The following is a 17,841-nucleotide window of genomic DNA, read 5'->3' on the forward strand; positions in this document are numbered from 1 at the left end:
AAATGTAGGTCATTTTGAAACCAAATCCTGATCCTAAACTATAGTAAAGTCAAGTGCGGAATAGATGCAGATATTTCATAATCATGTTTTAGGGAATTTAAAATCAAATATTCCACAATAAAACCAGCCTAAAAGTTCACTCTAGACTCAATAAATAAAGTTACCTGCCGATACCGCCTCCTATTATCTTCAGTGTTTTCTACTCCAATGTCAGAAAATCTCTTGCCAATGGTTGCAGTGGACTCATCTGCTGCCAAAATACCTTTCCCAGGAGCAACAATCCTATTTGCGATGGAGCGAAGCTCTTCCTGGAGTTCAGGAGGTGGGTAGTTGAAGTAGGTAGTCATTGTTTCAGTTGAGGGTGTGAAGATTAAAGAAACTGAAACAGCAGAAATCATGCAAATAAGTAAAAATGTGACTAGTTGCAAAATATTTTTAATATTATTTTTATGAATTACTGTTATGATAATATCTACATAAAATTCATTAAAATAAAACTCCTGTAAAAACTTAGGGTGTAATTAGATTTTTGGCTTAAAGAAAATATTTTGTCTTAAAATGGAAGAAGTAGACAAAATTTCTGCATTTTAATTATTATTCAACTATTGCGACAAAAAGTCAATTTTTTTAGATAACTGTAGCAATAAAATGGCAATCTACTGATAGTGATTCACATAACCAAATCAACCTTGTACGTATTCATTCTTTAAGTGTAACCTCATTGAACAACAATGGTAAAAAAGTCTGTTTTCGGTCCTACTATGGCAGACGAGGGTAATACTGATGATACGTATGATGGTTTTAAGTCCACGGATTAATTTAATTCTTGAAGTAAACACTGATGAATTATAGTCAATATTCATCAAAAAGAATCTAGAAGGATAATTTTACCTCAAAAGTTAGTAAAGTTATTTACTTCCAAATGGCTATGGCTAAATAATGCCAAACACAAAACAAATACCTATGGCCAAAGAAAACCCCAATTACTGAAAACATTTTCGGCCTAATTCATAATGAGAATTATAACAATGCATTCCAGCACTAAAAAAAACAGGCAAAGAGCGTTAAGGATTGATTTCCATAAATGGTCGATAATATTTTCGTCTGGTTGCACGTGCTGACGGAATACCATATCAATTCGCATCGCTTGCACATACCTAATAGGGGTTCACCGAAGCCAATCTGCCGCGCGAAGAGTAGGCAAGTGAAGGAAAGCGCGTCTGCTCGACGTGAGATAGCAGTATGAGTCTACCTACATTCAGGCCACGGTGAAAGGAAACGCGTAACAACTTCTCGGAAAGCAGATAACGCCGATTCAAAAAAGACAATGATGAAATACCGGCACACATTACTTCAACTACACACTCATAATGGGAACATTGGAAGGGGCCATTAAACAATTTGTTTCATTAGAAATAACAAGAAGGGGTCTGACTGATTAAAAACTGTACATTATCATTTTCAGCAGAATATAACCACCATTTAAACTTGAATGCAAATGATTGTGCCAAGGTTGAATTAGCGAGAAATAATGTCACTAGGGCGCGATGTCCGCACGGATTACGAAATCTCTGGTTTCATCAGCGATTATGTCGATCGAGTTGTCGATGATACGTTAAACCGATTAAGTACTACGTATTTGCTCAATAGGCCATGAAATGGTATGGTATGGTATGTATGGTACCACGCGCTCTAACAGCGTCGGGGAAAAGAGTAAAAATTTACAAGATTCATCTTGTACTCGTGATAAGATAAATCTTACACTCCGTTACATTGCCGTTGAGTTTTTCTGTGATCACATTCTTAAGAACATTTGAAATATATTTTCGCACGAGGTCATATTTGTGCGGCTTAACCACAATGTTTTTTGTTATATTTCACTGCCGCCAACACCTCAGATAACAAGTCGCACTGTTTTCGAGACTTATCAGAAAATTCATACTATTTCAACAGAAAGAGGAAAGGATATATCAACAGAAAAAGGTGTCATACAAGGTTCATTGGAAGAAAATAAGGTTCTCTTTTGTAAGACGCATAACTGCGAAATGTTTGGCTTTCCATGGCATAACACCGGATAAGAAAAATTGCTTTTTCCTCTTTTCCATTTGCGAATTAAAATGTTTTAGGATTTTCATTGCATGATCATCGGAAACGTTCGGCAATAACGATACCCGGCCTAACTTCCAAGGTCAGACGGGCGTAGGAAGAGTAGATGGCTTTCGGCCATTTCAGCGTCACGCTCTTAGATTTCTAAATTGCTACTAAAACCCTAAAAACCTTTAACCCACAGTTTGAGAGGGCAAACGTCAAGAATTTGGGCGCCCCATTTTATTGACATTAGAGGTCACTACATGAGGGAAATATACGAGCGTATACATTTCAGCATTTGCATCCTTAGAATGCGGCTAGAACGAACACGTCAATCTATTTTAAACTTTCGTACGTTTAAGAATACAAAACAGGTTTATTACACTGTTTACACAAACAAAGACAATTTAATTATCACTAAGAAATGTGGCGCACTTGAACGACACGAACGATATCCTGCGGCTTAGAAGGCCGCAAACTCACCATGAGATCACGTGAAATTTGAAATTAAGTGATCAACCATGTGCTCAGTTGACTTTTAGGCATAAATAGGAAACAGCATGCTTGCTTATAGAACGGCAATTAGAAAAAATATAATACCGAGATACAACTGAACGAGACGACCAAAGTTTCTCTTCTTGAGATGACCTGTGAAAGTCATTCGCTCTGAAATAAGGTGATTTATAGTCTTATCTTCTCTTCACTCATGGAAATAATATTAGGTTTATGATGAAAGAATACGAAGGGCAAATAACGGATGAAAATTTATGATTACAGTGGGCAATGACGCACACGTTAGGGTCAGAAGGGTTCAGACTAGATGACGCTAGAGGATTTGGTGCTAAGGACTGCGGCATATCGGAGGCCTTACATAAAAAATTACAGTTTAAGTGGTTGGAGCATCGGCCCGGCAAGTCGAAAGATCTGGTGTTCAAGTCCCGGTCAAGGATATATATATACATACATACATACATTCAAACACGAAATCCCGCCAAACGGCGAATAAATACTCATTCATATAGAAACAGATATAAGGAAGAGGGATAGGAACACACATAAAGGACGATATATATATATATATATATATATAACAAAGGTTATGCGATTTTCCAGAAAGAAAAAGGCCAAGCTTAACATTAAAATAGGAGGGCAAAAACTAGAGCAGGTAGAACAGTTTACGTATCTCGGTAGTGTTTTGGACCAACACGGTCACAGTAGTAGGGACGTAAGGAGAAGAATTGCGCTAGGCAAAGAGGCTTTCACAAGGAGGAGGGAGTTGATGACAGGGACTTTGAGTAAGGATGTTAAGAAAAGACTCGTAAAAACTTTGATATGGAGCGTAGCTATGTACGGAGCGGAAACGTGGTCATTGAAGCAGGAGGATAGACGTAGATTGGAGGCTTTTGAAATGTGGGTGTGGAGAAGAATGGAGAAGGTGAAATGGACAGAGAAGAAAACAAATGAGGAAGTACTTGGTATGGTGGGCGAAGAGAGGGGTTTGTTGGGAGCAATCCTATGGAGGCAGGAAAAGTGGATGAAGGGGGTGTTGACCGGCAGTGGGATGTTGAAGACTGTGATAGAGGGTAGAATGTTGGGCAAAAGAGGAAAGGGAAGGAACAGGATAGGGTTGTTGGACGGGATGAAGGGAGGAAGGAAGTACTCAGAGATGAAGAGGGACCTGATATAGAGTAGGATGATTGATTTTGTGTTTTGTTGGGAGTGATAAGGTGTTTGTTTGGTAGTTGTGTCAGTCCAAAAACCTACCTTAACCGGTAGATTACTTAAAAAAAAAAATATATATATGAAAAAGTAATGAATGTTCGTTAGAAGCGAGGAAAGGTTAAAGGAATATATATATATATATATATATATATATATATATATATATATATATATATATATATATATGTATATATATATATGTATATATATATGTATATATATATATATATTCCTTTAACCTTTCCTCGCTTCTAACGAACATTCATTACTTTTTCATTAGAATACACAGGTAACACAAGTTGCACTTCCTCGATACAAATATGTCGAGATGATTTAGTTTGACATCCTTATTAATAAGAAATATATACGCAAAAACAATCTCTTGCGCCAGGAAAATATGCAGATACGCTGTATAATTCCGTAACTCGGCATTAACATGAGAGAGTTATTTGAGACCAAAACTTGACATAAAACGTCATCACATTTCATTTTAACAAATACGTATACTAAGCAAAGAGGGGAATATGGAATTCACCATGACTTTAATTCTATCTTTTGAAACGACATACACCGAAGAAAGAATAGTGCGACTATCAAGTTCACAATTTCTACAACCATCAATTTCCGTTAAGCCCTGGCGCAAAATCTAAATAATAGAGACTTCAATCGATACACTTTATTTAAAGATGATACTCTGAGGTAGCTCTCCACGCTGAAATGCGCCGCGATTCGATGACGATGGGGGTGTTGAAGTCTGTGAGAGGCTTTCAGGCGAAATTTGCACGACGAAACATTTAATAATGCCAGGAAAAAAAATAATAAATGATAAAGAGCTACTGAAATACAACATTATTAATTACATCGCGAAAGTTGACGAAATCATCGTCTTGCGCCTACCGATTCACGTTTCAAATTCTGCCTCCATATCTGATAGTGCTATCAGAAGAATTTCATTCTATCGACAATTTCAAACGATCCTTTACATAAATTAATTAAGTGCAAGTTTCCTAATAATGTAAAATATATTTAAAATTTTTTTTAACTTGCCTGGATGGTATAACCCGAGAAAAATGAAGGGTATGCAGTCAGCTAAAAATTTCAAGCCTAAGATGATCCTAAATCTTTTAGGCCGTACGCTGGGGTAAATGCGTAAGCATTGGATAAGCAATTGCTAAGTAAATAATCCAAATCCGAAGCGGTTTTTTCATTAAAGCCGGTTTAAATCGCCTCAGCTAAGACGAGAGACGGGAATATCACGTGCTGTTTCAAGTAGGTAAGTTTTACCTATCACGGATAGTGCTGACGTGCAAGGGAAAGTATTTCCGACGATTGCATTTGCACGATCAATGATTGATTACCACATTTGCCAACAAGAGAAAAACGCCAAGTCGCAAGTCTAAAAATACTGACTTCACCAAAAACGTACGCGAAAGCTCGTCGTCTTCTGTAGGTACACAGTTCCATCAAAATTTTCGAGGGACCCGAAATATCTTAGCAAGTGGCCTTACGGAATCATGGGGGTTTGGGGGGGGGGTTGGCGGTAGTCGCCTCCAGTCCATCCCCATGGCTGCCAACACGACAGGCCTTGAAAAATGACCTTAGGGCCAAGATTCTGGAGTATTTGGAGGCAGGGTGCGTTCACATTCCAGGGACGCTTGGGGAGGGGTTTGGTAGCGAAGGTTTGGTTTAGGACAACCCCTGTGTCGAATTGAACAGGGTTCGACCACCTTCGCAAAGCTGGGCGAAAGGTTAAAATCACCTGAAGGCTGGGAAAGAAAAATGTTAGGCTCGCTGCTGGAAGACTGCCTCAAAGGAGAAATTGCGGATTACGAAGCAGGAGAATTACGAAGAAATTTTTCACTTATGATCTCTTCAACGAGTAAATTCCAATTCCGTCCCGAAGACCGGGTCAGCACCTCTCCCAGACCCCAATACTACTATACCCTTTTAAATTACCTTCCGTGCCACCACAGGCTGAAAGTGTAGCAAGTTTTAAAATGTCTTCACAGGGATTTGAACTAGAATAGAAATTTAAAATGCGATAACATCGCTTAATTCTATGTCTGGCAAAAGTAATTCCAGTGAAATGTCTTTAAGTATTCAAAAGTCGACGATAGCACTTTAAAAAAACAAGTAGCAATACCGAGCAGTGTCTAAAATTAAGCTCAAAAATTTTACTTCTCTATACTGAACTCTTTCATTTCTAACTCCATATCATACGATTTCAGTCGATGTGGTATCCTTAAGGCCAGTTTGCACCATCCTTTTTTCACTTGCTTGTGATGTGCTCTTTCTTAATTCTTAGGCTTATGAAATGATGCACGCCTAAAAAAAGGTATACAACAAGCCTCCATCAGGGGAGGAGTTAGCGACCACTTTGTAGGTTGGGCAATTCCCAAATGAGATGATGGGAACACTCCCACCCACCTGCGCCTCGTATTGCGAAAATTTCACGAGCACGCAAACACCCTGTAAACACGTCTATCGTTTTGAGGATCAAATCGCCATCCAGAGGGGTTAGATGATGTATTTTAATTCTTTTGGCGTTGGCCAACCAATACTATATGGTCCATAAGCTCTTTTTATTCTATTTTTGCAGGCTTAAATAAATGAAGCCTGAACGTGTTAAGTATAGTAAATAAATTAGACGAAAGGAAGCTCTCATATCACCTTGCCATAAGTTCCATTAGGTTTCGATTATATATTTCAATGTCGAGCATAACTGATTGACGAATTTAACCCTAATCGTTAGTGACCGTACAAAACCTACCCTTAATGGGTAGATCAATATACAGTATTATCGAATGCTATGTCTTATTTTGGCTGACTTCTATACAACGAACAAGAGTGTACGGATCTGAGGATAGGAAATATAATTGCCAACTAAACTGACAAATTTCAAATATTTTCTCAGCTCACGTGTCTCCTGTGAGGTCGAAGCTTTCGTAGGAATTGCCCCGGGAGGTTTTAACACTTCAGGTGGTATCTGTCCTCGATAATAAAAAGCTCTAGTAGTCGAGGGGCCTTCGGAAGGAGTAATAAATGGTCTGGGCATATTTCCAGCTTAACTTTCGTTGCACGTTTGTTCTTATGAGACCATAAACAATGGAAACCGTTTCTACATAAATAAGCACTAATTTTAACGTACTCGAGGTATTCGTGACGCTCATGGTTAACTTGATCCGCGATCTGAATGCCTTCAAAGGGAAATTTGGGATGCAAATACTTGACCTATCAAAACTATTAGGAGAACTATGGCTTATCTCTCAATTAAGTGGGTTATTCCGCAACATGAATTGCCATTTAAACTTACAGTTTCGGCAACTATATACCCGCGAGACTTGAATACATTGAGGCCACTACTGGAGTTCTGCTCACTTTTACAGGAGTAATCTATAATAATCAATTCAATCAGAAGATTTTGACCAAATAACATTAGAAATATAAGCCAATTCCTACCTTATTGCGATAGCTTATGTATCACTATTCAATATTATAAAATACACACTTGAAAATATGCCCTAAGGCCTGAAATTACCACTAACGATTCTGATAGACATTGTACTAATTACAGGTTAGAGTAATGATGTTAAATACGCGGCTAAACATTAAAGACACACTTTATAAACGAATAACGATCACAGGAGTATAGCCCAGAAGCAAAGGCGGAAGGAAGCATGCTTTCAGGGCAAGGGAAGGCGGCAAGTGCATTAGGAGGGGAAAGGCGATTGACTCAGTCGCTAATGGTCCGCAATTATTCACAGGGACCATTATGCTGATGTATTTATGAGTTTTCAGTCCTGTGAAACTCCTATCGTTTCCTTCACAAATAGCTTGTTTAAGATCACACGGGCGTCGAAACTAATATTTTCACATGGAAAATATAAAACTCTCGTATACTTCATGTGAGAAACGGAAAATTAATGGGAGGAAAGCACTCCCTCCCATTTCGGGAGGAACACACCCCTATCCCCTGAAAGTTCACCTGTAGTAATGGGTAAAATCCCACGCATCAAACTGTGGCACACCCGTTCTATTGATAATATACAGTTTCGACATGCGTGTAAGATTAGGCAACGTATAACTATAAGAAATATATGAAAATCCAACTATTTTGATTTGAGTTTAATTGTAAGATATAAAGATCCAACAATATTTAAATAGATTAGATCGTTACAGTGTTGCGTCTATACAATATTTTTTCTCGGCGGACGTCTATACAATATTTTTTCTCGGCGGACGAAGTCCAAAGACCACCAACCTACCTCACAGCGACACGGCGAGATTCAAGATGACTACTCAGCATCACAGCAGACAGCATATTGCATGAGACCCTCAAGGTATTCGATTATCATTACGAATCGAAACCTGCTGTCGATTTTGGCAACGAAGAGGAAAAGATAAAGCTATCTAGTAAGTAAAAAAATTGGGCTTGCGACGCATTTCACCAGTATACTACGAGCCTCTTGTGCAGCAGATATTATGAGAGACTATTACTACAGTTCGCACATTAATTGCATTGAGTGAAAAAAATAAGAGAAGACCAAGCGTAAAATCTTGAAGGTCGGCGCTACGGGTTTCAACGCCCATGCGCTTGAAGAGAAACTGAACAATATACATTATAAAAGCTCTCTATGTGCAAGACGAGCGTAAGAGATCGGAATAACGAAGAAAAATTCACCACCGTCCGAGTGTCGATACCGGGTTCCGCATTTGTTGACACTTTGACAAAGACCGTCATTAAATATGATGAACTAAGAAAAAATACTTCAAACCACAGTCGTTTAATTCTGTGAATTCCGGAGGTTCATTTTAGGATATCACAAAAATAATCCCTAATCTTTGGCATGACGTTGACGCGAAACAATTTCTCAACTGCACTGATGTATACAAATAGAAAAAATAAGTGCAAACTCAAGAAGTGAAAAAAATTCCTTTAAAAAAAAACGTGTTCGGGAAGTGGGTTCCGCTCAGGCATGATAAGGCACGGCATACGTCCCAACTGTCACGTCGGTACCCGTAAAAGTGACTCGCTTCAAGTGATGAGTTCATCGTCACTTGACAGTTGAAACGGAAGGTCGATCAGGAAGGAATGATCGAATATGATTCACCTTATCACCTCAAACAAATATCTCAATACCAAATTTCTTCAAACTGAACGCTAAATAAGGAAACAGACGCCTAAGCAAGAATAAAAAACAGCAAAATACATGTAGAAAATTACGGGAACTCCCGGTGCGAATGCTCTGATGGAGAAGGAAAAGTGGGCTGAGAGACGCAAAGTAATCGTCCCTTAGCTTTCAACTCTGCAAGGCCGTATTTGAAATCAGGTGACCAAACAAGCCGAGTGCAACGTAAGCGGCAAGCTATAAAATAAAATAAGGCCATTAAAACTTTCGTTGAGTTTATTATTGCCACCTTTTAGGAGCAGACAACGGACGAGAACGACGATGGAACTCGACAAGTGAATACTTTGGGAATTATACATATTATCATTATGAAATAATTACTCTTCTATACAAATATTTTTCCAACATAATATATGCGACTTCCTGAGTTTTCGGTAGAAAAAGGCGAGCGCATATTTTAAAACAAATCAGGAAGTATGACATCACGTCTGCAGTGACAATGTGTAGCGGCTTACCATGATACGCCGTAAAACATTTTTGAAAATTTCCCCAGCAATTTCGTTGACGGGGACCAAGGTCCACACAGCACACGCTCGGTCGGTGACCGCAGTTGTGGTTGTGGACCCTGGCGCAGAGAAAATTACACTAAGATGCAGACCGGTATTAATGCAAATTAGGACTAAAATGTTTAATGACTAACGCCGGAGTTGAACTGCGGGGTAAATCACCTGCAACTCTTTAAAATGCTCATTACTTATTAATAGCAAGGCTGAAGATGACGGGTATATCTTCAAACGCAATCGTGGCAATATCCTTCAATTTCTGAACACCTACGGCGTTCTCCTAAAACGTGAGCACAAAATTCTTTTAATTCTTAGTTTCGTAGTCAAGTACTCTAAATGAACCAATGTTGAGTCAAATCCCTTATCTCCATCATGTATTTTCCAACTCATTCTCTTCCGTAGAGAGGCCACAACTTGAAAAGGATGTAAGATTGTCTTCCTTAAAGCGGGTATGAGCCAATGCAAGCGATCTCTGGTCAGGCCACGAGCGAAGCAACACCTTAGAGCAACTAAAGGTTCCTCCAGATTATCTAAATATTTAAATGGTTTACATTAAAACAAAAGTGTATAATCAAAGTTTACAAAAGGATATATAATAATAAAAGTTTTTTAGTATAAGGTTTCTCTAATAATACTGCTCCTTAATCCAAAACTTCACTAAGCAACAAATCTGTTTAGCCCAACGTCAAAACTTATTAGTACTACCAGATTAGTTCCCCATAAGTAATCCTGCGGGAAGTAAAAAAATACTAGCTTCATAGTGCATAACTACATTTTTTCGATTAATAACTTTTTTATTATTGCTCGCCATACGAGACATTTGGCAATATAAGTTTTAACAATAGGTGGCCTAATTGGGATACTTTCATATGAAAATAAAAAAACTAATTTTGATACAGATATATAACCAAGAAGATCCCATATTCTGCAGAAACGTGAATAATTCTTTCGGAATAATCTCACTAGTAAGATGTTTTTACCATGGTACATTTGAGTGGAAATGTGTCAACTGGTGTGGCAGTACAGAGCTGCTATCTGTATAACTCCCCGGCGGGAAATATAAACATCGTCTGGAAACAAAGTAATTCACGAGATAAAGACTTCCAAAATTAAACAATACGCAAACCCAATTTTAATAGCGGCGACATAAGCTCAGTTTGAAAATAATTTGAATGAAAAAAATCACACAGGACACCTATACGTAACAAAATAACAGGCAACATTTAATCGAATGCAAATTATGTAAGAATATGTAGAACCGTTACTTCGTGGAAAATTTACGAAAAAACACGAAATCTCATCTATTTTTAAAAAAGAGGACATCACTCCCTAGGAAATATTAGTTATGACGCATAAGGTCCAACCGAACTATGAACCTACCGTATGCTCAAGTAACGTACTGTAACATGGTCCCTTACCGGATGGTTACCTTCTCTGAGGATGAGCACACCTCAATTATTGACTAACGTGGAATAATTACCGAGTGTGTCGATAACATGAGAGCATCTGAATACCTCTTACGTAAAATTAATATAATAAAGGTATAATTCTTCCATAAATAATCATACCCTCTTACTTTCAATGCATCGCACTTTTACTTGTCAGAAAAGCTATTAGCCCTGTATTTAGAAAATTCAATTCTGATGCACTATTTTTTTAGGTGAAGTCCATTATGGATACAAGTATGGAATTAGCAATCTGGGCGGGATGAATTTCCTTCGGTGAGATGAAAATTGATGCTTCTTAAAGTTAACAAACAGTGAAATTTCCACATGATTTCACGAAAATTACACTCAATTAAGTCTAATTAGCACAATAAAACATTAAAAACACGATTAATTGGTTTATTTTTCGGAAGTTGCTGAGCATTTCCAAGAAGAAATATTGCTTTTGATAACCTTGCCCATACCAGAATTGTTATTTCATGGTTAAAAAACTAACAATCTCTTGGATAATTATACGCGTATTTAGTTATTTTCCATTCTGTTTTCTGAATTCACTCGTGATTCTTGGCATATTTTGGATCCAATCAGGAGTTAATTCTAACAGTAGAATATAGGACCATTATGGATAAACCACGACCAAATTGGGCATCCAATCCAGAGGGAGGAATTTATTTAAAATGTATTAAAAAATTCAATACCATAAGAAAAGATACCTTCAAGTTACTGTAAGAAAACTTTAATGCATATGAAGGCTGATCGATCGAACAATTGGAATGAATGGCTTCCCTTTATAATATTGAATATAAGGCTTACGTATAGAGCATAAAATAAGTAGAAGAAAAGTCTGCATTATCTTTTCATGAATTATTTAGAAGCACGTGGTGGGGGCACATAAATTATTTCGAGCCCATTTGGTAGCTCGTTTGCAAAGTTAATAAGAACAAGTGAAGATCAATTGTCTATGTAGAGAGACAGAACCCCCGCAGACTTCCCACTGAGTGATACCCAAACTGAGAAGAAGTAAATAGCAGAAGCAGCATCATGTTTGTATCAATTAATGCAAATAGATAATACTAATCCACTCGGTACTTTTTATTCTATATTAAAAATGTGCTAAAAACACTGCTTCAACCAACGCTGAGCACAAATGCAACGGAAATACCAATTAACTCGCAAGGACACAGGAGAGCTCTAATACAATATTGCTAAAAAATACTGGCGGAATAAATATGGCTGCTGATGAATGAATATGCCACCCAAAATTTTGAACAATTTCAAGATCTAAATGCACGCGAAATGACTGCTCGAAACTCGCATTAAGGCAATAACGTTACGAAACTCCGAAGCTCTGATTTAGAGCCGGGAGGGTTTAGAAGAATCTAGGGCTTCCGCCTACACCCGACTCGAGACCCGGAAAGTCCTTACCCGCCGAGGGAGTAAAACGTGGAAAGCGCATTACAATACTGGCAATGAAATAATAGACAAAGGGTGCGATCCTTCGTCAACCCCTGTACCATTCAAGCACGGACTGATCCGGAGGGAAAAACCGATACAACCACTGCGGGAAATTTCTCCGCGACGATGGGAAGGTCGGATTGCTCTCGGAAGCGGGACGAATCAATTCGATCGGGGCAGGGACGTGGGGATATATCTCGTGAAATAAAAGACTCACCAAACCATAATCGCTGTCGCCGGCGCCTAGCCCGCCCGCCACGTCCATTACGCCGCCCTCATGCATTCCTCCCTCCAGAATCAGCAGAAGAAAATTCCGTCCTCGCCCGCCACGACTAACAGTTTCCCTCCCTCCCTTCACGCGAAGGGAGGGAGGGAGAGAAAATCTGTAAAGACCTCTCCCAGATAAAAAACTCTCTGGGATGTCCTCCTGATTAGACCCGACACGACTCGCCCTCTCTTAAAGGGTAAAATGCACAAGAGGACGAGGGCCTGCTTGGAGGTCCGGCTCGGGTACCTCTCGACCCGGATCCCTCTCGTATACTGATTCCCTTCGCGCCAGGGACCGCCTCTCCCTCCTTCCCCCCACCCCCTTCCAGGCCCTCCCCTGCCGCTATCCTATCCGCGCCGTACCCTGACTCTGCATTGCAGCAGCGCGCCCGCTCACTGCAGTCCCCCAGCGAGGGAGCGAACGAGAGGGAGGGGCAAGGGAGGAAGCGCGGAAAGGGGGCGCGGCGGTGGCGGCGGGGTCCCCGAGGCCGGCTCGCGGGGTGGGAATGGCGGGAGGTCGGACGACAAACGGTCATTTATCCGTCGGGAAAGGGTTCGGAGGATAATTACAGGAGGCGAGTACACACACAGACGGTTAGGCGTGGACCACTTCCTGCGGGGGAAAAGGGAGGAGACGTGGTCGTAGGTATGGTGGTCACCGGGTGATGGTCCTGGGCGGGGGATCAAGTCGCGGGCTCTCCGATGCGCTCTCGCATAAATTCGGCCCCGTAAATACCTCGCTCGAGCGACTTCCGACGACGTCTCCATCTATTTTCCACGCAAGTTCCGCGGGAGGTGAAATTCAAACGAGCAAATGGTACACACTAACTCCTCTGCGCTCCTTCCCGCCCTCAGAAACGGCGGCTCTCCATTTTAGGGGTGGGGGAGCTCTTTTCAAATTGTGGCAGCCTAAACACACACACACACACGACTGCGTTACAGTCGACGGCATTAGCGTACATAGCTGTCATATTTATTGCAAGTGCAAATTCAAGATGGAAAATATTATCCGCGACTAGAACAAAAACCATTTATGTCCATGCATGCTTTCTTAGATACAAAAATGTCAGGATTTTACGAGCGAAAATGATATCGCTCAAGGAAGATCAGAATGCAGAACGCAGAAAACAAATAAGAAAACTTTTCAGGAACCAAGAGTACATCCATTAACTGCCAGTTTCATGGAAAGCATACGTTTTTATAAGAATGACGAAATAACAATGCGAACATTTTGTTCATTATTGAAAAATTCCTAGTGCTTGCCGTGCTAAGTAGGCGCTCCCATTCTCTTCAAAAAGAGCACAAGTTTACAGACTACCAATATGGTAATAATTACATTTTCATTTTTGAAGTTTTGGGTACGGAGATAATGGTGGAAACGACGATTCTTACATAAAATATTTGCACAAATGTTTCGAAAATTATACTAAATGCAAGGAACATTGCATCATCGACAAAAATTTAGCCCAATCACCTTCCGAGCTTAATCATCGGCGAAGGAAAATCATTACAGATTATTCCAGGTGGAATGCTACTTCAAAGTGTGAGACTGTCCTGTGGAAAGTGACTTCGAACGGAGAAACTATCCCCGCAGAGAATTTACGCATACAATTGATTTCATCACAATGCAGGCAAGGGACGGAGCGAAAGGGGAGAGTCGGGAGTGGGAGGGGGTGCGAGCGAGAAGGAGATGGAAAGAGGGAGAGAGAGAGACAGAGAGTGGGCGGCGGGAGGGTGGAAGATAGGGAGACGCGGAGGACTGCGTTTATAAACAGTATCGAATATTCTGCCCGGTCCTACCCAATTCGCGACGAGCTTAATTGGGACGACACGGAGCGCCGTCCCACCCATCCGCCGGTGGCTACGGTCGCCACACCCCCTCCCCACACCGTCCCTTCTCCACCTAAATGCCTCTTCTCCACCCTCGTACCGCATGCTCTTAAAAAAATCGCGGCAATGACAAAAAAAACGCTTCTTTCGGTGCTCGGCGGCGCTGGGTCTCCCTCCCTCCACCTAGCACCCTGGGGGGAGAGGGGAAACAGGGATCCTACCCCTGTTGCGTCTGTGACCGGCACGACGTCGAAGCAATGCCCATCGCCTTTGGTGCAGGCCGAGAGGGCAGGGGAGAGCGTCTCGGCGTTGGGATTTGGTGGCAAAGGTCGAAAGCTAGATTATCGCTCAGTCACCAGACCTAACGTCATTGCTTTCGATAACCGGGGAAGCATAATAAACGCGACCCGGAATGGCCGTTACGTAAGCCCCCTAGTTACCAACTTTAAAAAGGCACGACGGAGATGTTATCGTAACCCATTTCCTCACGGCAGAGCCAGAGAAAGGTCACGTCGGCTAGGAAAAATAGGAAAATTTTAAATACAGGAAAAATATAACTATATTATTGAACGCGACACCCAAATAAAATACAAGTTTCGAGTTATTCTCAAGTTCTAACCTTGAAAATGACAAGTCCCCACTCGGGAAAAAACTTTTTTATGTAGCACCACAGCCTTATCTCACACTCCTATACGGATGTATTAAAGTTCATCAACGCCAAAGGGTAAAACATTTTTTAAAGAATAAATACGTAAATCGCTATTGGTTGTTATCTGATTAGTATAGGCCAAATTAAATTGCATAAAAGGGAAAACGAAAAGGACACAGACACTGTCGCGTTCTTCTGGTACACATTTTATTTAAAAGGTTAGAAATAAGTATAGTAGTGAGGTCGAACTTTACAGCATGGCAATTTGACGTCAAAGCATCAGCATGTCAATGGCATCATCAGTCGCGTCTCTCCGCAATTAGATGACGTCCGATTTTCCAACAACATATTCACAGACGTCACAGTTCAAATTTGACTGATACGATGTCCAAACCAATATGGCAAATCATCCGATTCTCCTTTTTGCCTCGACTGGAATTATTCAGGCGACGTCATGGTTGTGGTAAGCCAGAGTGAGTTTGCGGAGTTTAAATCAGTCCCGTTCTGTCCTGGAATACTTTATTATCCCCTTAAACACTCAACGATCCTTCACCGAAGGGTAAACTGTATACCCCAGCCCGCCTTCCATAAAAAAAATCCACCCCATTCAAAAAGTGTCACGCGCACGCCATTTTTCTTTGCTTCGATAATTACAGCATTGAAATGTGAAAAAACATCGAGGGCGAACGAAGAACAAATTTATAGAAATTTGGGCATCGGCGCGCTAGGAAAATATTCGTCCGAACTCTCTTTTAATGGGTAATGGAACAGTTTTGCTACGGTAGTTTGCTAAGAGGAAAATATTAGCATTGCTACAACGCATCAGCATCGTTCACGATAATCTCGGTCGATACGAAAGAATTGACATTCGCAGTGCATAAGGTAACCTTTGAAATTTATGCAACAGAAAAATGTGTAACCACTTTGTGAGCCAATGGATTTGAGACAAAGGTCTTTTTCAGGGTGTGAGAATGTATACTCAAATGAGTATAGAGCGTCGATTTAAATTATGTTATCAGTCACTCGAAACACTGCTCGGTGGCTTCTTATTTATTTCTACAAATTTTCAGGAAACAATTTACAAAGCGATAACATCAGGCGGGAGGATTAAATGCTTGGTTATTTTTTACGTGATTTACGGAAGTCTTATTTCTAATAACCCATTATAATTTTGGAATAAAATTTTTGTTAATTATTATTATTTACATCCAAAATCATATTACTATAATTAAATCTGTGCCTTCACCACAGCTTTAAATGTGAAAATAATATCTTAAACCAACGAGAAGTATTAGCAGATTTTCTATTTAAAATATTTTGCAAATGGAAAAGTGAAACTGCGCTCTGGGTTATAATAAGAAAACAGGAAAACCTCACAAGAATGAAAAGCTGTAAATAGAGAAAAGAGGCCTGAGAAACAAGTCTCAAATATTTCATTTTCCACGAAATTGCAAATTCACAAATACCACTCGCTTTGAGTCCGGGGGAAATCGGACGACTCAAAATATTTTGTCGAATTGGCATAAAATATTTTCTAAGTGAATAGTTTCTAAGAAAACCGTGCAGTACAAACGTTGCGGAAAAACATCTTGATTTACATTAAAAATTGGAAATGATGGCAGATAAAAAATAATCCAAAACATATAAATTTCCTAAACACATCTAACGTAAATGAAAATGTTCATAATTGAATATATTTTACTAATTTATTTCGTTCATGCGCCAATAAACCTAAAATATATATGCCAAACACACAGATTGAGATAAATGGCCAAAAAATAGGCGAACTGTCTTTCATGGACCGCATCTCACTTGTAGACAATTTTTCTCATAAATTTAACACCCCCTGTATTGAGTCCGGAGAAAGTGAATTCGTGGTTAAACAGGCGAAGAACGCAGAAAACTAACGCATCCTGGAAGGCCGCTAACCTAACACCCTCAGCTAAACACTTACTTGGTCCCCCAATGAGACTTCGGATAGGCATTGTAACTCATCATGCAGTTATTATCCTCCATCTTTCGCCTATTGCTTGCTCATGATCCATTTGAAAGTTAACAGGATGTTAGACAAACATAGCGCAGGGCACATGAGCATTTATGCTAGGAGTATTAATTGGATACATTCGTCCCGCGTAATAACGCTATCAGTGATCCCCTCTCAAGGTTACACACATACGAACGACCCAACTCGGTTCAAATAGGAACCCTACGACTCACAGTTAACACAAGACAGCCTTGACGACAAACGAAAATAATGGCTAACTAAAATGCGAAAAAGCGTGGGCTGATGAGCGAGCTTGGCGTGGTCCTCTTTCCCTCATGAGACATGATCGAACCAGAACTCACCAAATGCATACAGTTTCCTCGAAGTTTGATAACCACGATGGCTCATAAATTCTCGTACATTTGACCCCGTCGTCTTCCCGCAACTGACTGAGAAGTTGCAGCTAATATAGTACGGATAGAAATTGGTTGATTGCCTGATTTCTTGGAACATGCATGAAGTTGAGGGAGCGTGGCAATGTGACCTCCACGTCGATTAAGATAATATATGTATTGAGGGGAAAAGTGATGGCATGAAAAAACGCTATCGCATTAAAATCAATAATGTTTAATATGTGTATCGCCGTCTGGAGTTTTATAAAAAACTATCGATCAAGGACTGAATACTTAACGAGCCTGAACTCCAACGT

The 17,841-nt window shown here is 40.1% G+C and overlaps 1 protein-coding gene across 4 annotated transcripts in view; it reads right to left on the reverse strand.

Moving 5' to 3' along the window:
• The window catches only part of Ald1 (fructose-bisphosphate aldolase), a 35,328-nt gene that overhangs the window by 7,711 nt on the left and 9,776 nt on the right, over positions 1 to 17,841 (reverse strand). For 3 of the 4 annotated variants that reach the window (XM_071592750.1, XM_071592754.1, XM_071592753.1), the window contains exon 2: positions 165 to 379. In XM_071592750.1, coding sequence (XP_071448851.1) covers positions 165 to 347 — 183 coding nt within the window. In that variant the 5' untranslated portion in view covers positions 348 to 379. Of the gene's footprint in view, positions 1 to 164; positions 380 to 12,619; positions 12,931 to 17,841 lie in introns of those variants that run through there. The other variant, XM_071592752.1, reaches the window with a different exon arrangement.

Source organism: Hetaerina americana, unplaced genomic scaffold (assembly GCF_022747635.1).
Source record: "Hetaerina americana unplaced genomic scaffold, ioHetAmer1.1.p SCAF_5, whole genome shotgun sequence".
In the NCBI taxonomy this organism is placed as follows: Eukaryota; Metazoa; Arthropoda; class Insecta; order Odonata; family Calopterygidae; genus Hetaerina; species Hetaerina americana.